Source organism: Molossus molossus, unplaced genomic scaffold (assembly GCF_014108415.1).
Source record: "Molossus molossus isolate mMolMol1 unplaced genomic scaffold, mMolMol1.p scaffold_m16_p_9, whole genome shotgun sequence".
NCBI classification, from domain to species: Eukaryota; Metazoa; Chordata; class Mammalia; order Chiroptera; family Molossidae; genus Molossus; species Molossus molossus.
Genome location: NW_023425403.1, coordinates 94436305 through 94462680, shown reverse-complemented (window position 1 = coordinate 94462680; position 26376 = coordinate 94436305). Strand labels below are relative to the sequence as shown.

At 40.2% G+C, this 26376-nt stretch overlaps 1 protein-coding gene across 1 annotated transcript in view; it reads left to right on the top strand.

Annotated features, from left to right (window-relative positions):
- The window catches only part of EBPL (EBP like), a 36884-nt gene extending 11326 nt beyond the window's left edge, over nucleotides 1–25558 (top strand). Inside the window, exons 2-4 of the mRNA XM_036250635.1 lie at nucleotides 15778–15847; nucleotides 23438–23576; nucleotides 25298–25558. Of these exons, the coding sequence (XP_036106528.1) occupies nucleotides 15778–15847; nucleotides 23438–23576; nucleotides 25298–25538 (450 nt within the window). The 3' untranslated portion in view covers nucleotides 25539–25558. The remainder of the gene's footprint in view (nucleotides 1–15777; nucleotides 15848–23437; nucleotides 23577–25297) is intronic.
- Nucleotides 25559–26376: the final 818 nt, after the last annotated feature.

Here is a 26376-nt window from a genome sequence, read left to right as displayed (position 1 = left end):
TGGGTAGCCTTTCCATTTTGATGATTGTATCTTTCGCTGTGCAGAAGTTTTTGAGTTTGATGTAGTCCCATGTGTTCACTTTCTTCTTTGTTTCTGTTGCCTTAGGGGATGTATCAGTGAAAATTCTGCTGTGTATGATGTCTGAAATTTTGTTGCCTATAGTTTCTTCTAGGATTTTTATGGATTCATGAGTCACATTTAAGTCTTTTATCCATTTTGAGTTTATTCTTGTGTAGGGTGTAAGTTGATGGTCTAGTGTCATTTTTTTTTTTTTTGCATGTAGCTGTCCAATTTTCCCAACACCATTTATTAAAGAGGCTGTCTTTACTCCACTGTATGCTCTTGCCACCTTTGTCAAATATTAATTGAGCATATTGCCTTGGGTCCATTTCTGGGTTCTCTGTTCTGTTCCACTGGTCTATATGCCTGTTCTTATGCCAGGACCAGGCTGTTTTGATTACAGTGGCTTTGTAGTATAACCTGAAATCTGGTAATGTGATCCCTCCAACTTTGTTATTTGTTTTCAAGATTGCTGTGGCTATTCGAGGTCTTTTTTGGTTCCATATGAACTTTTGAAGTATTTGTTCCAATTCTGTGAAGTATGTCATTGGTATTTTGATGGGGATTGCATTGAATCTATAGATTGCTTTGGGTAGTATAGACATATACATAACTTTGGGGTTTTCTATGTTTTTTTTTTCAACCTCACCTGAGGACATTTTTCCATTTTTTGTACAGATAGAGTGGGAGGGAGAGAGAGGAAGAGAGAGAGAGAGAAAGAGAGAAACATCGATGTGAAAGGGACATATCGAGTGGCTGCCACCCGCACGACCAACCAGGGCCGGGGACAAACTGCAACATGCCCTTAGCGGGAACCAAACCCGGGTCTCTCCGGACTACAGGCCAACGCTCTAACGGCTGAGCCAAACCGGCCAGGGCAGTATAGACATTTTAATGATGTTAATTCTTCCAATCCATGAACAAGGTATGTGCTTCCACTTTTTTATATCTTCCTCTATTTCTTTTTTCAATGACTTGTAGTTTTCTGCGAATAGGTCCTTTATTTCTTTGGTTAAGTTTATTCCTAGGTATCGTAATTTTTTTTGCTGCAATGGTAAATGGGACTGTGTTCTTACTTTCTCTTTCTGTGAGATTATCATTGGTGTATAAGAATGCCATCGATTTCTTGACGTTAATTTTGTATCCTGCTACTTTGCCAAATTCATTTATTAAGTCTAGTAAATTTTTGATGGAGTCTTTGGGGTTTTCTATGTATAGTATCATGTCATCTGCGAATTATGACAGTTTCACTTCCTCCTTTCCAATTTGGATCCCTTTTGTTTTTTCTTCCTGTCTAATTGCTGTGGCTAAGACTTCCAGTACTATGTTAAATAAGAGTGGTGAAAGTGGGCATCCTTGCCTTGTTCCTGTTCTTAAGGGAAATGCTTTTAGTTTTTGCCCATTGAGTATGATGTTGGCTGTAGGTCTTTCATATATGGTCTTTATTACATCGAGATATGATCCCTCTATTCCCACATTGCTGAGTGTTTTTATCAGAAATGGATGATAGATTTTGTCGAAGGCTTTTTCAGCATCTATTGATATGATCATGTGGTTTTTATTCTTCATTTTATTTATGGGTGTATCACATTTATTGATTTGCGAATATTGTACCAGCCTTCCATCCCTGGGATGAATCCCACTTGGTCACGGTGAATAATTTTTTTGGTGTATTGCTGGATCCAGTTTGCTACTATTTTGTTCAGGATTTTGGCATCTATGTTCATCAGGGATATTGGCCTTTAGTTTTCTTTCTTTGTAGTGTCTTTTTCTGGTTTTTGAATTCGAATTATGCTGTCCTCATAAAACGAGTTTGGAAGTCTTCCTTCTTCTTGAATTTTTTGAAATAGTTTTGTTTTTTTTTTTTTTTTTATCTTCACCCGAGGATATTTTTCCATTTTTTGTACAGATAGAGTGGGAGGGAGAGAGAGAGAGAACATCGACGTGAAGAGACACATTGAGTGGCTGCCACCCGCACGACCAACCAGGGCCGGGGACAAACTGCAACCGAAGTACGTGCCCTTTGCGGGAACCGAACCCGGGTCTCTCCGGATCGCAGGCCGACGCTCTAACCGCTGAGCCAAACCGGCCAGGGCTGAATTTTTTGAAATAGTTTGAGAAGAATGGGTGTTAGTTTTTCTCTGAATGTTCGGTAAAACTACCCTGTGAAGCCATCCGGGCCTGCGCTTTTGTTTGCTGGGAGAGTCTTCATTACATCTTCAATTTCTTCTGTTGTTATTGGTGTGTTTAAGTTTTCTATCTCTTCCTGGTCCAGTTTTGAGAGACTATGTGTTTCTAGAAATTTGTGCATTTCGCTTAGATTGTCGAATTTGTTGCCATATAATTATTCATAGTAGTTGTTAATGATCTTTTGTGTTTCTGTGGTGTCAGTTGTTACTTCTCCTCTTTCATTTCAGATTTTGTGTATTTGGCTTCTCTCTCTTTGTTTCTTGGTGAGTCTAGCTAAGGGTCCATCAATCTGGTTTATCTTTTCGAAAATCCAGCTCTTTTTTTCATTGATCCTTTGATTTTTTTTTTTTTTTTTTTTTTTTGACTCTTTGTCATTTATTTCTGCTCTGATCTTTACTATTTCCTACCTTCTACTTGGGGTTTTCTTTTTGTTTGCTCTCTAGTTCTTTAAGTTGTAGGTTAGGTAGTCTATTAGAGATTTTTCTTATTTCTTGAGGTAGGCCTGTAGTGCTATGAACTTCCCTCTCAGAACTGCTTTTGCTGCATCCCATAGATTTTGTATTGTTGTGTCTTCATTTTCATTGGTGTCCAGGAAGTTTTTAATTTCTTCCTTGATCTCCTTGGTAACTCATTCGTTGTTTAATAACATGGTATTTACCTTCCATGTGTTCAAATGTCTTTGCATGTTCTTGTTGCAATTGATTTCTAGTTTCATTCCATTGTGATCTGAGAAGATGCTTGATATGATTTCAATTTTTTTGAACTTGTAGAGACTTAGTTTGTGTCCTAACATGTGGTCTATCTTTGAGAATGTCCCATGTGCACTTGGGAAGAGTGTGAATTCTGTAGTTTTGGGGTGTAATTCTCTGTAGATATCTATTAAATCCATTGGTCTAGTGCTTCATTTAGAGTCTCTGTTTCCTTGCTAATTTTTTGTCTAGAGGATCTATCCAGTGATGTCAGCACGGTGTTGAAGTCCCCTGCTATGATTGTATTGCTATCGATTTCTCCTTTGAAGTCCTCCAGAAGATTTTTGATATATTTTGTTGCTCCTATATTGGGTGCATATATGTTTATCAAGGTTATATCTTCCTGTTGGATAGATCCTTTCAATATTATGTAGTGGCCTTTTTTGTCTCTAGTTATGGCCTTCATTTTGAAATCTATTTTATCAGATATGAGTATTGCTACCCCAGCCTTTTTTTCCCTTTCCGTTTGCTTGGAAGATTTTTTTCCATCCCTTCACTTTCAACCTATGTGAGTCTTTTGTTGTGAGGTGGGTCTCAACATATAGATGAGTCATGCTTTCTTATCCAGTCAGCTACTCCGTGTCTTTTTATGGGAGCATTTAATCCACTTACATTTAAGGTATTTATTAATATGTACGTATTTATTGCCATTCTTGTTTAGTGTGGTTATATTTTTTTTCGTATTTCTCCTGCTAATTACAGCAGTCCTTTTAGCATTTCTTGCTAATGTATTTTCTTAGCCTTTTTTTTGTCTGGGAAGCTCTTTATTTGACCTTCTATTTTGAATGATAGCCTTGCTGGGTAGAGTAGTCTTGTATTCAGATCCTTGTTTTTCATGACCTTGATTACTTAATGCCATTCCATTCTGGCCTGTAGTATTTCTGTGAGAAGTCAGTTGAGAGCCTTATGGGGTTTCCCTTGTAGTTAACCTGTTGCTTCTCTCTTGCTGCTTTTAGGATTCTCTCTTTGTCTTTAATTTTTGGCACTTTGATCACTATGTGTCTTGGTGTGGGCCTGTTTGGGTTCTTCTTACTTAGGGCTCTCAGTGCTTCTTGAACTTGAATGCCTTCTTCCTTCACCAAATTAGGGAAGTTTTCTGTCACTATTTCTTCACATATATTCTCTAACCCTTGCTCATTTTCTTCTTCTTCGGGCACTCCTATAATGCGAATGTTATTACATTTCAGTTGTCCCACAGTTCTCTTAAGCTGTTTTCCTGTTTTTTAATTATTTTTTTCCTTTTGGTTTTCTGATTGGTTGATTTTTTCTACCCTATCTTCTAATTCACTGATCCAGTCCTCAACTTCCTCTACTCTGCTATTTAGATGTTCAAATGTGTTCTTTATTTCTGATATGTCATTCTTCATTTCTTCTTGTTGGTTTTTAATTTCCAACTGGTTGATTTTCAACATTTCTATGTCTTTACTCATGGTGCTCATGTCCTTACTCATGCTGTTGAGCTTCCTCAAAATCATGGCTCTGAATTCTAGTTCTATTCACTTGCTTAACTGCGCTTCATTTATCTCATTTTCAGTAGAGGTCTCTTGTTCTTTCATTTGGCTTTTGTTTTTGTGTTTCACCATTTTGGCTATCACAGTGGGCTTTGGAGACTGCCAAACTTTCCCTGTGGGTGCTGGTGTTCTACTGTTTGTGGCTCCCTCTCCTGGGTTTGGATGAGCCAAGGAGGACCCACGTTAGACACCTGTCAAGTCTTATTTTCCTGGTTAGAGTTGCTAGCCCAGGAGTGGTACAGTTATCCTCTAGCTTTTTGCCTGGAGGCTATCAGTAGCCATTACCTGAAGAGTCTTGGCTTCTGAGTTGAATGAAAAACTCCCTCAGGTGCTCAGAGTAAGGGGATTTCCCAAGGGTGGGGCAGATGCTGGTTGTTAATGTGCCTCAATTTGCATTTCAATGGCCCACCTGGGTGGGGTTGAATCTCTGAGGGAAGGGCCTCCGCCTCTCCCCAGAGCCCTGGGAAGTACAAGTGATACCTCGGTTCTCGAACATAATTCGTTCCAGGAGGACGGTCGAGAACCAAATTGTTCGAGAACCGAAGCAATGAAACCCAATAGGAAATAATGGAAACTGGATTAATTCGTTCCAAGCCCCAGAAAATGCCTATTTACTGGCCTAATTTGTATATAATATGTAGAAAAATATAAATCTCAACAAGAAATAAAAGTGTACAGTATGTCTAAGGGTTAAATTCAGTGTAAAGCGTGACTCTCTCCACAAAGCGTGACTCTCTCTCTGCACTCACACTGATGACGCAAGCAAGGCGCGCTGGGCCGAATGAACGCCATTCGGCTCAACTCGGCTCATCTCGGAAGTTCGAGTTCCAAATATTTGTTCGGATTCCAAGACAAAAGTTTCTCGAATCTCCTGGTCGAATACCGATTTGGTCGAAATCCGAGGCGTTCGAGAACCGAGGTATCACTGGTAGTAAGATGACCACAGTCCTGTGTGGCCACAACTCAGCAAAAGCTCTGAGCCCCCTCCAGATCCGGAGTGTCCCCACATAGTTCCAGTCCAGTCTGCCCTCCCTCTGCCAGAGCCCAAGGCGAGTGGCTGTGGCTATTTCAGCCTCTGTCCCAGCTCTTCACTGTGGAATGGCTTGGGAGTTTAACCCGAGGGCGCCCCCCCAGCTCAGGCCGCTGCTGTCTGTGGGCTCCCAGCTGAGGCCGCTGCTCCCAGCTAAGGCCGCTGCTCCCAGCTAAGGCCACTGCTGACCGTAGGCTCCCAGCCCCCCTCTCGCGTCTCCGCAAGCCTCTCAGGATTGAGTTCGTGTCCCTGGTCTTCCAAGCTGCTTTTCTGTTGCTTTTTCCTGACAATTTGTCTTTATTTTTGTTGTAATTCCAGTTTGGTCCTGGGAAACAGTCTGTGTGGCTTCCATTCACTCCGCCCCCATTTTTTTCTTTCAGACAGACAACCAACTTTTAAAAAATAATACTGCCCTGGCCGGTTTGGCTCAGCGGTTAAAGCATCAGCCCGTGGACCATAGGGTCATGGGTCCAATTCTGGTCAAGGGCACGTACCTTCGTTATGGTTTGATCCCATCCCAGTTGGGGTCATGTGGTGGGCAACCAGTCAATGCATCTCTCTCACATCGATGTTTCTCCCCCCCCCCCCCATCTGAAGATAAATGGAAAAGTATCCTTGGGTGAGGATTTTTAAAAAGTTAAAAAATAAAATAAATCAATAAATAAAAAATAATACAATGAGGTATCACCTCACACCTGTCAGAATGGCTGCCATCAACAAATCATCAAACAACAAGTGCTGGCGAGGGTGTGGAGAAAAGGGGACTCTAATACACTGCTGGTGGGAATGCAGACTGGTACAGCCACTATGGAAAACAATATGGTGTTTTCTCAAAAAATTAAAAATTGAACTGCCATTTGACCCACTGATTTCACTTCTAGGAATATATCCTAAGAAGCCTGAAACACCAATCAGAAAGAATACATGTACCCCTATGTAAATAGCAGTGTTATTTTCAATAGCTAAGATCTGGAAACAGCCCAAGTATCTGTCAGTAGATGGATGGTTAAAAAACAGTGGTACATTTACACAATGGAATACTATGCATCTGTGAAAAAGAAAGATATCTTACCCTTTGAGACAGCATGGAGGGGCCTGGAGAGCATTATGCTAAGCTAAATAAGCCAGTCAGAGAAAGACAAGTTTCACATAATCTCACTTATTTGCGGAATATAATGAACAACATAAGCTGATGAACAAAATAGATCCAGAGACATGGAAGTAGAGAACAGACTGACAAAACTCAGATGGAAGGGAGTTTGGGAGGTGCGGTGAAAAGAGATAAACCAAAGAACTTATATGCATATCCACTGGACACAGACAAAAGTGTGGTGAAGGCAGGGGGTGGCGGGAGCAGGAAGGAGGATGTCAGTGTGTGTGGGGGGGACATCTGTAATACTTTCAACAATAAAGATAAATTTTTTAAAAAATCACAATTGCTTCAGCAGAGAAGGGTACGCTGGGTTTTTTGATAGTAGTTTTTTTTTATTCGTTTTAAAACCTAAGCTCATAGGCAAAATTAGGAACACATTTAGATGTCTCATTTGAAAGACATTTTAGTCTTTTTTAACTGAGTTTAGGGAACAAATGTTTTAAGTCCTTAAACTAAACACTAATCTGCAGCATTGTAGAAACAATAGAACTTGTGTGACTGTTTGATACCCAAAGTTGTGAAAGGGTCCCATGGTTCATTGTCAACATTAGATGATAGCCCATCTGCTGGGGCAGGTTCCATCAAATGGAAGCCGTCATCTCATTAAATGGATGATAGCTGGGGAGCATACATTTATAAAGTCACTAAAGCCTTGTCCTCGAAGGGCTGTAGGAGGCTGAAGCAGCTGATCATTCCGGAAACAATGTGTGCTGTTGCCATGGCATGAAAAAATCAGGCCTGATTAGGCTGAGATTTTGTGAGTCAGATTTGAAAATATGAATCAATTTTGACAAGATTTACATACTGATTCTATTCTTACTCCACTTTATACTCCCACTCTTAATAATGAATGTTGCACTATTTTCTCTGGTTCTTCATTAGAACACTTAAAAGAAAAACCTTGCAAATACATTCATATACAAATTCAGGATTTAATATTTTTTCTTTATTGATTTTAAAGAGAGAGAAATAGAAACATCCATGAGAGAACATTGACTGGCTGCCTCCTGCGTGCCCCCCACTGGGGATTTGGCCCACAACCTGGGCATGTGCCCTGACCGGGAATGGAACTGGAGACCTCTTGGTGCATGGGTCGACGCTCAACCACTGAGCCACACCAGCTGGGCCAAATTCAGGATTTAAAAATACAAACGCGAATTACAGAAAAAGCTTTTGTTCTTTATTTCTAAAACTTTCTGTGCTAAATTTTTCTTTAATGGTTGAAATGAGTAAATTGGGAATTCTCCATAAAGCAGTCATTGAATTATAGATAACAGTAGTTTGCACAGCTTAAGCATTTTTTTTAAATCTGAGCTTTAACTTGTAGCTGTCTTAAAGTCTATAAAGTACATTGTAAAAATTACATGTCTGGAACACCTTAAGTGAAATCTGACTGGTCTTTGTTACTTAATTTTATTGGCCATGATACATGTTAGCTTTTAAGCTGGTTTTGTTAGCAGCTTAATTAGCTATAGTATGATCATGTTTTAAGACATCTAATATGAACTTTCCTATGTTTTTATTAACTTCATTTTTTAATTGAGATATAATTGGCATTTAGTATTATATTAGTTTCAGATGTATAACATAATGATTCAATATTTGTATATATTACAAAATGATCACCACAATAAGTCTAGTTAACATCTATTACCACATCATAGCTACAATTTTTTAATGTGGTAAGAACTATTAAGATCTACTCTTAGCAACTTTCAAGTATACAATACAGTATTAGTAACTATCATTACCATGATACATCTAATAAGGGGTTAATATCCAAAATATATAGAGAACTTACATAACTCAACACCAAAAAAGAAAAAAATCCATTTTAAAAAATGGGCAAAATGCCCTGGCCTGTTTGTCTCAGTGGTTTGAGTGTCAGCCCTCGGACCAAAGAGCCTTGGGTTCAATTCCAGTCAAGGTTGCAGTTCGGTCCCCGGCCCTGGTCGGAGTTGTGCGGGAGGTAACCAATCAATGTGTCTCTCTCACATCAATGTTTCTCTCTCTCTCCCTCCCACTCTATGTGAAGATAATTGGAGAAATATTCTCTGGTGAGGATTAATAAACAAACAAACAAACAAATAATGGGCAAAGGACCTGAATAAACACTTCTTCAAAGAGGACATACAGATGGCCAATAGACATATGAAAAGATGCTCAACATCACTAACCATCAGAGAAATACAAATTAAAACCTCAATGAGATATCAGCTCTATCAATGGCTATTATCAATACATCAACAACAACAAGTGTGGTGAGAATGTGGAGAAAAGGGGACCCTCGTGCACTGTTGGTGGGAGTGCAGATTGGTGCGGCCACCGGAGACAGCAGTATGCAATTACCTCAAAAAATTAAAAATGGAACTACCTTGTGACCCAGTGCTTCCAATACGGGGAATATATCTGAAGAAGCCTGAAAGACTAATTCAAAGAATATATGCACCTCTGTGTTCATTGCAGCACTATTTACAATAGACAAATTTGGGAAGCAGCCCAAGTGTCCATCAGGAGATGAGTGGATAAAAAAGTGGTGATACATTTACACAATGGAATACTACTTTGTTGTAAAAGAAGAAGGAAATTTTATCCTTTATGACAGCATGGATAGACCTGGAGAGTATTATGCTAAGTGAAATAAGCCAGACAGAGAAATACAAATACCATGTGATTTCACTTATATGTGGAATCCAATGAACAAAAGAAACTAAAAAACAAAATAGAAACAGACTCAGAGATATGGGGAACAGACTGACAGCTGTCAGAAGGGAGGGGTTAGCAGGACTGGGTGGAAAAGGTGAAGGGATTAAGCAAAAAAAAATTCAGGTGGTACTTTTTTGATTAATTTATTTTTGTTATAGATATTTCTCCTTTTTTCCCCCCAGAAGGTTGTGCTTCTTAAGGGACAGATGTTTGCCTCTCAGACTGTTGTAGAAATTACAATAGCACAGGAATGTTTGAAGATGTCCTTGTGTCCAGTCACTCAATCAGGGAGTTTACCCTGCCCATGCTCATGCCCTTCTCAGGGCTCATGGGCGTGGGCAGGCCTGGAACTCCCAGCACACGCCCACTGGATATGCTGGGACTTAAACAGAACTTGACCTTGCAGACCTCTCCTCCCTCCACACACACTACCCAGCCCACTGCTCATGGACCTCACCAGTGAGGTCAGTGGACTTCAGAAAGTATGAGTCTTCCAAGTGCTGTGCTCAAGGTGTCCACTCAGTGAGAGGCACATTATCAAAAGGTGAAGTTGTAGATCTAGTCTAACTGTGCTGATTTCTCTTTCATTCATTCAGTTATTCATTCATCAAACATCTATTCAGAGCTTTACTCTGTACATTTTTATTTTTATGTATTTATTTATTGTTTAATCCTCACCCAACTATATTTTTCCATTGATTTTCAGAAGGGAGGGAGGGAGAGAGAGAGAAACATTGATGTGAGAGAGATACATCGATTGATTGCCTCCCGCATGTCCCCAGCTAGGGCCAAGGATTGAACTACAACCAAGGTATGTGCCTTTGACCGGAATTGAACCCGAAACTTTTGGTCTGTGGGCCAATACTCCAGCCACTGAGCCAAACTGGCCAGGTCTGTACCTTTTCTTTTTGATCAGGGAATTGAGGCCCGGGAAGTAAGAGTAGCAGAGAATGTAGGAAATAAAATCTGTTGTTCCTGTTCTTGCTCAAGTTTACCCAAATCTCCAGAGTGCAAATCTGTGCTCTTACCTATACATATACACATACTCAAGTCCTCCTTCCCAATGATAGCAATGCCCTACATAGGGCTTTTGCTGCTTACCAAGTCCCTTTCATCTGATCCTTAGAACCTCAGGGCACTTATTGAGCTCAAACCTGAATTTTTGTTCCAAATGGCTAGATCTTGATCATACATTATGATTAAAGACTTCGGAGCTGATAACCTTCCATGATTGTTCTGCAAGTTAGTATAAACTTTATGCTCCAGAGCTTAGAAATAATTTAAGGGCGAGTAACAATGCTCTGTGATTCATTTGCATAAATTGTGAATTTCTGGACGGAACTATGTTTGTCTCCATTCTCTACAATTCTACAGATAATTTTGGCCCTTAGCAAATAGTAACTAATGTTTTCAGTGCCTTTGATCTAAGGCTTTTGTTTGATTAGAACAGATTTGCTTCAGAAGCCCCTAAAGAATCTTTAGGCCCATAATAGCTGTTCTCATTCTGAAGCTGGGTCCTCTGCCTCCTGTACCCAATTTGCTTAGTTTTGCATCAAGTCTGTTACTGGCACAGCTTTGACCTCAGGTAGTACAGCCTAGGATGGACCTGTGTTTGTCAATTTATGTTTCTTATGGTGAGTTCCTTTAGGGTAAGATCAGGTCAATCTCAGAATCACAGAACCTTCCTGAGATGGAACCTTGGTTCCTTGGAACCCTGATGTTGATACACTCACCATTTCTGTGTCTTTTTTGCTGACTTTGATCTGAATGCTCTTCCCATGGTGGCGTGGTGGCACATATCAGGACTTGATGGTGCAAGGAAAGGTTAAAAGCCCTCAGAGTTGTCTTGATGGAACAATCAAATAGTTGCTAATGCTAATGGTGCATGGCCTTCCTTATGAAGGAAAGCCAGGAGTCTGTGTGTCTGATGGGCTCTCTTTTCATATAAAACACAAGGGTAGTAACCCTATGAAGAATCAGATGCCCAGGGCATCTTCCTAAGTAATTCATTGTGTGAACTTGTCATTAATTCAAGGTTAGTAAACACTGCACACAAACTATCATCCTGGGCTCCTGAGGGTTCGAAGACATCCCAGGCCCTAAGGGTATATGACCTAATAGGGACTGGAGACCCATAACCAATAGACTGTTAATTATAGAAACACAAATTTAGTAACAAAGGAGAGTTAGAAAATCCTCACTAGGAGGTCTGAGAGGGTTTCTTGGAAGAGGGAGGGCTTGAGCGGAGTTTTTAAAAGGAGTAGAACCTCTATGGGTAGGTACAAAAGAGAACGATTTTTTTATGCACTCATAGGTCCCTGCATATTACCAATTGTCAGGTCCCCATCTTGCTCTTACACACAGAGTTGCTTCTGATGAAAGTCCTGGACCTAATGTCAGTGTCCATATTTTGCTAGCGGTTCCAGTTGAAGAGTTCATTAGTGGAAGTCACGTTTAGTTTCCAGATAAGATCCACAATCTAATTTAGGAAGTCCTTCATTGTATAGACAGAAGGACTGTGAGGCCTAGAGAGGGTCAAATTCAGCCCAGTCTCTGCCCGTACTGGCCAGTCCAGTGAATGTGTTTTGTCTGGAAAGTTCCCAGGCCAAGCCAGGCAATGGTGTGAATTTCCTAATATGACTCTGCTAAAAGTAAAAATAAAAGTAATTGGTGTTGCCTTGGCTGGTTTGGCTCAGCAGTTGGAGCATCGGCCTGCCGACCAGAGAGTCCCGGGTTCATTTCCTGCTGGGGGCATGTACCAAAAAAAAAAAAAAGGTGAAAATAAAGAGTTGCAAAGTGGACTGGAAGTACTTTTTTAAGAACATTGCTGTTTATAGATGAACCTAGAGGGTACTATGCTAAGTGAAATAAATCACACAGGGAAACACAAATGTCATATATATGATTTCATTTGTATGTGGAATCTAAACAGCAAAATAAATGAACAAATAAAACAGAAACAAACTCATAGATACAGAGAACATTTTGATGATTGCCAGATTGGGGAGGGGGGGTTGGGAGTTGGAAGAAAAGGAGACAGGGATTAAGATGTGCAGAACGCCAGTTATAAAAACAGTCACAGGGTCCTGGCCAGTTTGGCTCAGTGGTTAAAGCATCAGCCTGCGGACCGCAAAGTCCCGGGTTCAGTTCCTGCTAAGGGCACGTACCTCAGTTGCAGTTTGTCCCCGGCCCTGGTTGGGGTCATGTGGGTGGCAATCACTCGATGTATCTCTCTCACATCTATGTTTCTCTCTCTCTCTCTCCCTCCCTCTCTCCCTCCTGCTCTATCTGAAGATAAATGCAAAAATGTCCTTGGGTGAGGATAAAAAAAAAAACAGTCACAGGGATGTAAAGTACAGCATAGGGAATATAGTCAGTAGTATTGTAATAATTATGTGTGGTGTCAGATGGGTAATAGACTTATTGGGGTGTTCCCTTAGTAAGTTATATAAATTTTTGTTCACTATGTTGCATACCTAAAACTAACATAATATTGTATATCAACTGTAATTGAAAAATTTTTAAAATATATTAAAAATAATTAAAACAGCCCTGGCCAGAGTTGGCTCAGTTGGTTGAGTGTCATCCTGAGCACCAAAAGGTTGTGAGTTCAATTTCCAGTCAGAGCATGTGCCCAGGTTGCAAGTTCGGTCCCCTGATTAGAGCACATTAGAGAGGCAGCCAGTCAATGTTCTCTCTCTCTCTCTCTCTCTCTCTCTCTCTCTCTCTCTCTCTCTCTAAAAAAAAAAAAAAAATCAGTAAACATATCCTTGGGTGAGGATATTTTTCCTCTGGTCAACAGGCCAACGCTCTAACCACTGAGCCAAACCGGTCAGAGCAAGGATTTTTTAAAAATAAATTTATTAAATAAAAATAACATTACTGTTTATAAAATAATTTTTAAAATCTCCTTTAAAGAGCCCTGGCTGGTTTGTCTCAGTAGTTAGAGCATCGGTCCTTGGACCAAAGAGTTCCAGGCTCAATTCCAGCCAAGAGCACTTACCTCCATTGTGGTTTGTCTTCAGCCCTGGTTGGGGTTATGCGGGAGGCAACCAGTCGATGTGTCTCTCTCACATCGATGTTTCTGTCTTTCCCTCCCTCCCTCCCACTTTATCTGAAGATAAATGGAAAAATATCCTCAGGTGAGGATTGAACAAATAAAAATGAAAAAAAAATCTTCTTTAAATAATATATTTTTATACATACTCTAACATAAACCGCATTTGCCAATTAAGTAATTTACAGAGTGTCAAGAAAAGACCAAATAACCCAGCTTCAAAGCTCTGTCCAGCAGAGATTAGAAGGGATAAGAAGTTGGAAGAGATTGAGATGAGGAGAGAGTCCCATTTCTTCTCTTAATCAGAGTAAAAAAGAAAGGCTATTACAAACTGTAGCATACACAAAAATATAAGAAAATCATGGCTCAAAAATAAAGCAAACTAAAATGTAGCATGATTTTGAGAAAGTTATAAGTGTTAAAAAGAATATTCCTTTTGCCACCTGCTCCTTAAGCGACACAGGAGAAAGCAGCTCTGGTCCCTTGCGGTGGAAGATATTTACATCATCATTGTGTTGTAAATGCTGTGGATGGGCGTTTGGCTTTTAAATCCACTTGTAGATAAAATAGAAAAGACAACTATGTTTACAGAGCAAGAATGAAAGTATAATGAATCTCAACAATGTACAAGCAGAATGGACAAAAGTATGAGTTGGAAATAGGGAGGAGAGGGAGAAAGCTTTGTGGGCACTGTAGGGCTTGTCTCAGATGGTAAGAAGTCCAAATACTGCCCAACATGGATGGATGAGTAAGCTGAGGTTTTAAGTTTATTACTTAAGTGACAACTTTGAATAACTAACAGAATAATTAAAGAGAATAATACAGCTATTGAAGGGGTTCAGAACATGCCACCCCAAAATATGCCACTTTGGCATAGTGATTATTTTGAGCTGACGGCACCTAAGAAACAGCAGGTGCAGGAAGGGCTCTCTGATCTCCCCTTTCTGCCTCAAATCAGGGCATAAAATTCCCCGTGACAAAGGTGCCCTCCATGTACCAGGAAGGGAAGAACATTCTAATCACCAGCGACTGGGAGTCAATGCCAAAATGGACCCATACAAACAGACCTACTCATATAACCTTTATCTTTCATTACTTTCCCTCATATATTTCTCAGTTACTTTCCCCTTGTCTTCTCACATCCTGTAATTTATCGTTCTTTTTGTAAAAAAAAGTATATTGGCTTTTGGGCCTAACAACTTCTTCAGGTCCTCATTTTCCTTTTGAATACTCCCATGTGCAAGTAAAAAGATTAAATAAAATGTGTATGCTTTTCTCCTGTTATTCTGTCTTAGGTCAGTTAATTCGTAGGCCAGCTATAGAACCTAAGAGAGTAGAAGGAAATTTTTCTCTCCTACACTGTCAAAAACTGGAAGGACTGGGAAGGGAAGCAGTATAAATTAAATCATAATTTTTCAGGATGGGCAGTTAATAGATAATATCTAAAGAAATAGCAGTGTACGTGTATTATAAGGTATGGAGATAATCCCCAGAACTACAGACAGAAGAGGTTATCAGTGCTAGCCTCTGGGAAGTGATACTAGAAGTGAGCAAGGACAGGCAGACATAATTTTATCTCACATAAGCGATTGCTTTGGTAAAAAGAAATGAGAAAAAGATTTGTATTGCCCAGCAACAGAATTTGTTCCAGGGAGCAGCATGTCAATCAGATATCCCAGTGAATTCTAGTTCATTGGTTTTTGAAATATTAGGCTAAGAAATACTTCAGTGACGGGGAAATGCTAAGTGTAATTGCAAATATTTTGTTACCCAAAATTTAAAATGTAGCCTTTAAGCATTTAAATTTTTCCTAAGTTTGCCCTTAGGCAGGAAAAAGAACAAGTTTAAGTCTATTATAGATATTTGAGTGACACTTTTATTAAGAGAAATCTTTTTGTGTGTGTTTTGGGGTTTTTTGTGTTTTTTTGAGGTGAGACAAAATGAACTGCTATGAGATACTTCTCAAAGGTCTAAATTTCCTAGAATGATCCAGAATTTAGCCTATTTAATATAAATTTAAACTTTTTCCTTGTGCAAAATTTTCAATTTATTTTCCCCCATAAGAACACTCCTCTGATTTTATAATGCCAATCATTGAAAAATAGCATTTATTATATAAACATTAGCTTTGGACTTATGCATCTCCAAAGTCAGGGGTTGCACTCCAGGATAGCACCCTGTGGGGTCTATAGGTGTGGTGCTCTGAAGGTACCAACTGGGTGGGATGGGGGAGGGATGCTTCCAGGCAATGCCATACATCGGTGGTGCCATCCTGGGGTTGTGATACTAAATTAGAGCATGTTTTATTTTCTTCTCTCTAGGAAGGCCCTTTTGTCTACTTGTCTTTCATAGGAAACATTGCTGATTCTGATGGCTTGATTGCCTCGTTGTGTAAGTAATTTGAAATGTTTGCATTTGAAATGTTTGTGACATTGCAAATGTGGTTAATTAAATCAGTACCTGTATAATATAAGATGTTGTATTATTCCATTTATATAAAATATCCAGAGTAGGTGATCTACAGAGAGAGATTATAAATTAGTAGCCGCCTGGGGGAGAGTGAGGAGGGATGTTGGAAAGTAATAGAGAGTGACTGACGATGGGTACAGGTTTCTTTTGATGGGTAATGAAATATTCTAAATTAGATCATGCTGATTCAGATCTGTGGTGATTCAAATTTACTAAAACTCATTGAATTGTACACTTTAAGCAGGTATATTTTATCACATGTGAGTTATATCTCAATAGATGTATATTTAAAATGTTTGTAGTGAGTGCAAGTTGAAGAGTTTGCAGTTTTTAAACTGGGTTTTTTTTACACTTTTAATATCAGCTTTCATATATGGGTCTATATATGTACAGATAGAGTCTTATAGATAATTTCCAAAGATCTTGTTCTGCAGAGATATTAACTAGTTTTCTTATCTTCTTCGTGCTCACTATTAATCAATCAACATTCAACCAGGTAGTACTGACTACCTCCCATGTATTATGTCAACACACAAATAAATGAGCTGTGTAACAACAGGGTCCTTTGCCACTAACACAGACCTGCCTTGCTCAGGATAACTTCTTTCAGATTTTGCACCTGAAATCCCTCATTGTTTATCTCATTTCTTCTATGACTCTAAAATCATATCCCCTCGCCAGGATCTGTGTTGGGACTCCTGTTTTTCACTAGTGTTAAGAAACTCTTCTCAAGAACTGAGCTACAGTTAGTGCTTCTCAAAGCAAAACATGTATCGTCTTTGATGCCTCTCAGGTCCCAGTCAGCAGTAGTAGCTCAAGGAGCCTGAGCCCCGCGCTGGCGTCCAGCTCCTTCATTTCCAGCAGCTGAACAAAATGCAGCTGTGTGCCTTTTTGGTGAGTAAGCTGGAATAAACTGCACTTGAAAATTGCTGGGGAAGCTCGGGGGCTGGAGGACCCCAGCCAAAGTCATTGTGCTCCCGCCTGGCTGCCCTGGCTGGCATCAGAGAAAGGGAACCGCCCCAATTTGGCTCAATGCCACAAAATGCAGATATCTAACTGTCTTTATCAGTCATCTTCAGTTTATATTTTCACCTTAAAAAGGGTGAAAATTCACTTAATGGGGGTGCCCTTTATTCTGGAGAAGGTGAAAATTTGATAGATATTATAAAGTAGTGCTTCTTGGGCTTTAAAGAGCACTGTTTGCCTGGGGCTTTTGTTAAAATACAGATTCTGATTCAGAGGGTCTGGGGTAAGGCCTCCTGGTGTTGATCTGTGGACTGTCTTTGATTCACTAGAATGTAGAGCTGGGCTGTTAACATTATGGAGACCCTGTAAAGAAATATTACTCATGATACTTGTTAAAGAAGGTAAGAAAGACTGTATCAAGAGGGACCACAGCAGTGGAGGCTTTGCAGTAGAAGAGAAGGCTCTTCTCCAAATACAGCAAGGACAGGTGACGATTTATAGCCAAGGAGCAAGGTAGGGTCAATGGATGGAAAATTACTAAGAAGAAACATCAACATTCGTGATAGCCCCACTCGGAGGATTCTTGCTGAAGGCAGGCCAGGGTGATAAGATGCAGAGGGCGGTGGATGAGGAACTTGATCAGATGTCTGCACCCCCATGTTCACTGCATCATTGTTTACAATAGCCAAGCACACAAACAACCCAAGTGTTCATCACAGATGAATGGGTAAAGAAAATGTGGTACATATATGCAATGGAATATTTTTCAGCCATAAAAGAAAGAAAACTTACCTTTTTTGACCACATGGATGCACCTTGAGGGTATTATGTTAAGTGAAATAAGTCAGACAGAAATAGACACATACTGTTAAATCTCACTTATCTATGGAATTGAAAAAACAAAGAAACTCAACCTCACAGAAAAATAGATCAGATTTGTGGTTACCAGGGGCAGGAGGTAGAAGGCAGGGGAATTGGATGAAGGTGGTCAAAAGGTGCAAACTACCAGTTATAAGATAAATAGTACTGCCCTAGCTGGTTTGGCTCAGCAGTAGAGCATACGCCCGAGGACCAAAAAGTCACAGGTTCGATTCCAGCCAAGGGCATGTACCTCAGCTGCGGTTCAGTCCCTGGTTCTGGCCAGGGTCATGTGGGAGACAGCCAGTCGATGTGTCTGTCTCACATTGATGTTTCTCTCTCTCTCTCTCTCTCTCTCTCTCTCCCTCTCTCTCCCCCTCCCACTCTGAGATAAGTGGAGAAAATATCCTCGGGTGAGGATTTAAAAAAAAAGAAAAGAAAAATAGTACTGAGGATGTAATGGACAGCATGATGTACAGTGAACACTGCTGTAGGTTGTTAAGACAGTAAATCAATCCAAGGAGTTCTCATCACAAGGAAGAAACCAAAAAACATTTAAAAAAATTTATAGAGATGATGGGTACTAATTAAACTTACTGTGGTAATCATCTCACAATATATTTAAGTTAAGTCATGCTGCACACACTAAACTTATCTGTGCTGTGTGTCAATTATCATCTCAATAAAACTGGGAAAGAATGAGGGACTTTTACTAAACTGACTCAACAGGTCTTACTAAAACTGGGCGAAGGCCAAGGTCAAGGCTCTGTTGAGAAGAGGGGGAGTCAGAAAGTCTTGGTTGCCCCCTATTACCTCTTAATCTCTGCTCTGTGGTGAAGGGTACAGCTGTGGCTTGGGTCTTGGAGACCTACTCCAGCATTTAATGTTCTTTCTTCCCTCTAAACCTCTGCCTACACCTGGCAGTCAGTCACAAAATAAATGATAATTATCACAGCATTAGGCCTATTAATGCTCTATCTAACCAGCAAAGAAATGGTCAAGGTTAAGCAATAGATGAAGAGGTACCAGGGGCTTGATACTCTGGACTGATAGGTAGCAGGGCCTGATTTTACTGTCTACCACCCCACCCCTCCTGCCTCTCCAGCATTACCTTGCCACTCCACTGTCTTCTTTAGTTTTGCTGAATTAAATATAGGTTCAGACATGTGTTCTCTCAGCTCCAGGCCTTTGTACGTGCTCCCCCTGAAATACCCTTCTCCTTCACCCAGTTCAGGGCTCACTCCTTTGTGGTATAAGGCCTGAAATTAGGATCCAATATTATGTGTGCCTTGACATCTGGTAAAATCAGAGGGCCTCAAATGGCCTAACTGCAAGTCCCTTCTTTCTCATGCAAGGTCCCTCAGCCAAACAACCCTCTTTGTGGTAGAGACCGGGCACAGGGTCTACACATCCCTGAGTAGTGGGCTTCAGTTCTCTGCCAGCCCTCAGGGTTATTCAGATAAGCCCATCACCTCCTGCTGTCCTGACACAGGAACCAGAGGTCACCCTATCCTCTTGTTACTACAGAGCCTGCCTCTCACAGCCCTTCCTTGTTCACTCCATTTCCAAGTGCAACCCCTCACAAGGCCCTGCATGGTGCGGTGCCCTCCTCCCCTAGGCTGTGAGTGTGTGTGGCTATGAAACTGCCATCAATCTTATCTGCCCAGTGCAGTGTACAGTGTCATCCCCATGACCCTAGGGTGGAAGCCTTCCCTCACCAACAAGCTCAAAGGAAGTGATCAAATACCCACCCCCCTTGTCTGGCTTAGCTGCCACTTCCTCCATGTCCCGGTACTCTGTCCCCATCACTCATTACATTTGCAGGAGACTTTGTGTCCTAGGCATTGTTGGCACAGAGCCTTCAATATGCTCCAAAAGATGTGTTGAATTAAAGAATGAATGAATGGTTATATTTTTGAATGTCTAAACACCCACTGATCTCTTAGTTTCTAAAGCATTGACATTTTACTTGTGATATTTTATTAGACTTTGGATGCACTAGAGGGTACATTTTGCCTATTGTATGTATATTTAAATTTAGAGGAAAAACTTTTACTTTCACTATTATGTTGTTTTCATGGCTGGAAGTTGGCTAAAGACAAGCTTGAGGGCTCTGCCTGGCCTGCTGGTTATATCTGGCCTTTCCCAGAATTTCCTCTCAGTGTGTGTCTGTGTATTAGCTCATAAAACAGCAAATCCTATTTACTGGCCATCCCGTCTCTCAGAATAGCCTTTCATTAGAACCCTTTGTCCCTGGTCCCTGGAGGATCCAAATTGGGCCAGTTAGAGACTAGAGCTTTGTGCTGCTCAGTCTAATCAAAATATGTCGCTAATTTTTGACCATTCATACCTATTCTAAATAATGTGAGAACAGTATTTAAAGGGAAAGAAGAGGGGGGGCCTTTTGTTTTTTTCCTCTGATATTTGTGATCTTAAGACCAGAATGTATTACAGAGAGAGAGAGAAGAAGGAGAAGGAGAAGGAGAAGAGGAGAAAAGGAAGGAAAAGAAAGGGAAGGAAGAGGGATATGAGGGAGGCAGGGAGGGAGGAGGGGTAGGAAGGAGGGAGGGAGGAGACATGGCTGCACCAGTACATGCCTCTCAGTCCAGCTCTGAAGGCTTTCATATCTCATGGTGCTTTCTGAAGAACCATCCTGATAATGGGGTTTGCAAAGATTTCTTTGGGCACACCCACTCTCCCATCAGCACAGCTGAGGTTTTGGTGGTGGTGGTTAGAGAACTCTGTCCCTGTAGCAGACTGAAATGCCCATTTTATCCATTTTGGATTCATTCTGTAGTCCATGCTCTATAATTCCCTTCCCTTTCCTTCTGCCTCCTCAGCACTTAACTTGTCTTCAATTATTAATAAACGTGTGTTTTTATAAAAATGTCCTTAATAATTTTCCCAGGTCTAAATTATACTTATAGACTTTATATTGAAATTTTGAAGTAAGGAATTATATGTGTTTACCAAGATAATTATTAAATGTTGTCTTTTCAAACTATTTTGTATTAATTTAGAATTTTGCTACTTATAATGAAAAGGGGGTGTATAGAGGGCACATATGTGAAAGCACTTTAGAAACTGTAAGTTATTTTTCTAATATCACATGATATGGTCATTATGATTTGTGTCAGATTGCAAATGCACGTTCATCTCAGGGCTTCTCTTGCCTTCCACTAGGCATCATGAACAATGTAGAGAAAATGGAAGCCACTCCTTTTATCTCTTTCTTTAGGGGGGGAAAAAAAAGTCTTCACATTGACTATCATAAAAATAGGACTTCCAGTCAAGATAGTGGTTTAGGTAAACGCGGTACTCGCCTCCTCCCACAACCACATTAAATTTACAACTGAACTACAGAACCATCATTCAGAACAGCCTGAAATCAAGCTGAATGGAAGTCCTACAACTACAAAATTAAAGAAGAAGCCACATCAAGACTGGCACCTCCAAGCCCAGCACAAGAAGCAGCCACTGGCAGATCACTTGGTAGCTTATGCTGGGTGGCTCCAGGTAGAACACAGGCAGTGACTGAACTTTCCCCAGAGCCAGCACACCCAGTGGACAGTTTCAGACCACATAGAAGGGCCACCACCCAACCACTTCCATAAGTGACACGTTCAATGGGTGGACCCAGTGGGTAACAGAGCCCTGCTGAAGTAAGTCTTGCTCTGTGTGGTGGGCCCCTACATCGCTGATCCTCCAAGGTAGTGGCCAGTGGGCACAGCCAGTCCTTGCAGCTGATCAGACTGAGTAAATCCCTCCCACTGACGTGCCAACAGCAATCAAAACTCAATTACAACAGAAGGGTATAGAGTCCACACTAGGGGTGCACCGTGAGGACCCAACTGGGGTGATCAGGGAGGCTGTGCCTACAGAACACCTACAACAATAGGCCACCCAAGGAAGCCTAAGAGACATAGCAACTCTACTTAATACATAGAAACAAACACAGGGAAGCAGCCAAAATGAGGAGACAAAGAAACATGTCCCAAAAGAAAGGAAAGAGAAAAACTCCAGGAAAACAACTAAACAAAATGGAGATAAGCAATCAATCAGATGCAGAGTTCAAAACACTGGTTATAATGTTTGTCAAGGAACTTGGTGATATATTCAAAGAACTTAGTGAGACCTTCAAGGAACTTAAAAAGACCTCCAAGAAATTTAATGAGAATATCAGCAACATAAAAAAAGACTAGTCAGAAATGAAAGATGCACTAACTGAAATAAAGAATAATTTACAGGGAATCAATAGTAGACTAGGTAAAGCCAAGAAGCAAACCATCAATTTGGAATATAAGAAAGCAGAAAATACCCAATTAGAACAGCAAAAAGAAAAAAGTATGCAAACAAATGAGGATAGTGTAATGAGCCTCTGGGACAACTTTAACTGTACCAACTTTTGTATCATAGGGGTGCCAGAAGGAGAAGAGAAAGAGCAAGAAATTGAAAACATATTTGAAACAATAATGACAGAAAATGTCCCTAACTTGGTGAAGGAAACAGACATACAAGTCCAGGAAGCACAGAGAGTCCCAAACAAGATGAACCCAAAGAGGTCCACACCAAGACACATCATCATCAAAATGCTCAAGGTTAAAGTCAAAGAAAGAATCTTTTTTTAAAATTGCAAATACAGTATATTTTATTTTTTCAATTTTTATTAATTTATTTTTGTTTCAGATATTTCTCCCTCCCAACCCCCAGCATGGTTGTCTATGTCCGTTAGTTACACATACATGCATATAAGTTCTTTGGTTTATCTCATTTATCTCTCCCGCCACGCTCCTCTGAGGTCTGTCAGTCTGAACTGTACTCCTTTCTATGTCTCTGGGTCTATTTTGTTCATCCTCTTATTTTGTTCATTATATTCCACAAATAAGTGAGATCATGTAGTATTTGTCTTTCTCTGATTGGTTTATTTTGCTTAACATAATGCTCTCCAGGTCCCTGCATGTTGTCTCAAAGGATAAGAGATCTTCAAAGAGAGAATCTTAAAAGCAGCAAGAGAAAAACAATTTATTACCTACAAAGGAGCTCCCATAAGACTGTCAGTTGATTTCTCAAAAGAAACTTTTGCAGGCCAGAAAGGAGTGGCAGGAGATACTCAAGGTGATGAAAAACAATGACTTACAACCAAGATTCCTCTATCCTGCAAAGCTATCATTTAGAATCGATGGACATAGAAAAAGCTAAAGGAGTTCATCACCACCAAACCAGTATTATATAAAATGTTGAAAGATTCTTGAAGGAGAAGATAAAAAATATAAACAACAAAATGGCAATAAATATATATCTATCAACAATTGAATCTACAAGCAAGCAGAACAGAAACAGACTCATAAATACAGAGAACTTTTTGTTGCTTGCCAGATGGGAGGGGCCTGGGAGGATGGGTGAAAAAGATGAAGGAATTAAGAAGTACAAATTGGTTGTTAGACTGATGAACCTTAAAGGGAAGGGGGAAGGAGGGCGGGATGAGATAAACTAAAGAACTTCTATGCATATATGCATAACCAATGGACACAGACAATAGTGTGGGGATGGCAGGAAGGGGGCAGGATTGGGGAGGAGGGGGTCAATGGGGAAACAAAGTGGAGACATCTGTAATACATTCAACAATAAAGATAAGTTTAAAAAAATAAATAAATATAAAAATAGGTAACAAAATTGTTTTATTTTTAGGGAAAGAATATGGCAAAGCTGATGCAAGATGGCTTAATTTTGACCCAAACATTGTGTCTTTGGAAATTCTGACTGTTGTCCTGGACGGGTCTCTGGCACTGGTCCTCATTTACGCCATAGTCAAAGAGAAATATTATCGGTAAGTGCTCTGCTCCTGCCCTGCTGGAAAGAGGAGAAACATTAGCTGTCCCAATGCCTAAGTGACATCCAGAGTAGCTTATGACCACAATTCTTTGTTAGACGAAAATTGCTTGATATTAGATAAAGATCATGGTGCCAGTAGGATCATTTCAGAATGTTCAAAATAAAAACTATGAGAAATATGATTGTAGTAACAACCCAGTCACCGAATAGGCCATAGGAGCATGGTGTCAACAGCACTGAATGATTCGCCACCAGTATTTTGGAGAATAAAAGGGTGATATTTCCATCCTTATTTTTCCGAAAACACTTTAGAAAAATCCTATTTCATTTGATACAAAGTAAATTATCTTATGCAATTTTGAGTTAGTCATGCCAAGTAAATAAGAAATCTTTTTTTCCCTGGCCGGTTTGGTTCAGTGGTTGGAGCATCGGCCCTCCAACCCAAGAGTCACAGATTGGTTCTGGTCAAGGGCATGTACCTCGGTTGCAGTTCGTCCCCAGCCCTAGTCAGGATTGTGTGGGAGGCAACAGTCAATGTGTCTCTCTCACATTGATGTCTTGCTCTCTCTTTCTCTCTCCCTCCCTCCCACTCTATCTGAAGATAAATGGAAAAATATCTTCAGGTGAGGATTTAAAAAAAGAAAGAAATCTTTTCAGGTTATGAAGGATATGAGGAAGACAGAAGCAGAGGGAGAGGAAGGAGAAAGGTGCATGATTCACAGTCCATCAGTCAGACTCTGAGATTTTTTAAAAAATAATCTGATTTTTTAGAGAGAGAGGAAAAGAGAGAGAGAGAAAAACATCAATCGGCTGCCTGCACGCCCTCTATTGGGAATTGAGCCCACAATCCGGGCATGTGCCCCGACTGGGAATCGAACTGGGATCTCTCAGTCCCTGGAATGACACTTAATCCACTGAGCCACAGCAGCTGGGCTCAGACTCTGAGACTTTGAATCTCCCTCCCTCCCTTCCTTTTCCTTCCTCTCCTTAAGGACAAAGCAACCTGGGGCAAATAGATTGCTAGCCTGGGAGTGATTCCCTAAAACAATGTCAGGTAGGTACAGTTGTGTTCAGTTTTCTACCATTTTTGCATCAAATAAGTCTTATTTATTTAAAGCATCATTATAAAATTTCAGATTTGAAAGAGACCTCAAGGGTCATTTAATCCACTTTACCCCCACCCAATTTTACATAGATTGTCAGCAGTAAAAATTAAATTTCTTCTTGGTACCTTGACATATCTTTGACTCCATTATCTTGGTTGTAGACTTACTACATGCACCCATTTGTTTATTATTTCAAACATTTATAATATCTGCACTGTTGAGTACTTACTGTGTGCCAGGCACAGTACTCAGCCCTTTATCTACAAATCTCATTTAATCTCCTCAAGATTGTTTGAGGAAGGAACTATTATTATTATCCCTTTTACAACAGGTGAAATTGCAACTCGTATTGAGATTCACATCCAGGTCTCACTAAATTTTCCTAAGAGGACAGGATACCCAAGAGACCTTATTTAACTCTGAGAATAATCTTCTAGAGAAGACAGTGTTGCTTCTCTAGAAGTAATGAAAACCTGGGCCTTCATTAATCAGATTGACTCCCACTATCAAAGCAGCACCACTGGGAAACTGATCCAACTGCAGAGAAGTGCTCTCTCCTAGAAGACTGGATAACAGAAAAGAGGTTCTCACTCTTTTCTCTCTTTAACAGGCATTTCATACAGATTACTCTGTGCGTGTGTGAATTGTATGGCGGGTGGATGACCTTCGCCCCGGACTGGCTTATGGGAAGCCCCAACCTCAACACCAACAATTGGCTCTACTTTTGGCTCTATCTGGTATTTTTCAATAGTGTGTGGGTTCTGATCCCAGGACTGTTACTGTGGCAGTCATGGGTAGAACTCAAGAAAATGTATCATAAAGAAACCAGCTTAAAGAAAAAGTTTCAGTGAATTTTCAAAAATCATAAACATTATTATTTTGCTTTACAAGCCAGAATGGATCAAACCTTTTTGTTTGACTAAAATTTAATCCATTCCAGTGTATACTTTCTTCTATATTTTTATTCCTGAACAACCTACTTCAAATTGATTCTAAGGTGGCAAGGTTTTATTGTTGATTTATTTTTCCAATTAAATGGCAACATGGGGAACAAAATAAATTTTAACTTGTAATAATCACATAGTTACTTATAAATTTTATATCTAAGATTAATTGTTCTATATTAATAAAGTCAATAATCACAAAATACTGTAGAGCATGTTATATATATATATATATTTTTTTTATTTCAAAGAACGTGTTGCTTCAACTTTTAATGTTCTCAGTAGTCTTTTCATTACCAAAGTGAAACCAGAAATGAATTAAATGTTTCTATTTTACATTTATACTGTATCAAACTTGTGAAGCCAACAAAAATGGCAGTAGTTCAAATTTGTCAGTGGGCCCACTCCTTATGGGTGACACAGGTTCACACAGACAGAGGGCTGATCCATATCTGCTCTTTTCCAAGAAGGAAGATTTGAATTACAAAAATATATAGTGCAGCCCATCCGCTTGCTCCCAATACCAGATGAGACTTGCAGCTAAACTGCAGAGCATTCTGCTTGAAAAACCAGCTGCAGTATAGCTGATCTGAAGTATTGTAGGCAAGGAACTGGGAGAAAGGACAGGAGGAGACAGGGAGAGGGTGAGCCAACTCATGTACCTGCCCAGCAGGGGAGCCCATGTCCCCGTGGGAGACCCCACATGGGGATCCCCAATCCAGAGCAACAGAGAAGGGAAGGGGAG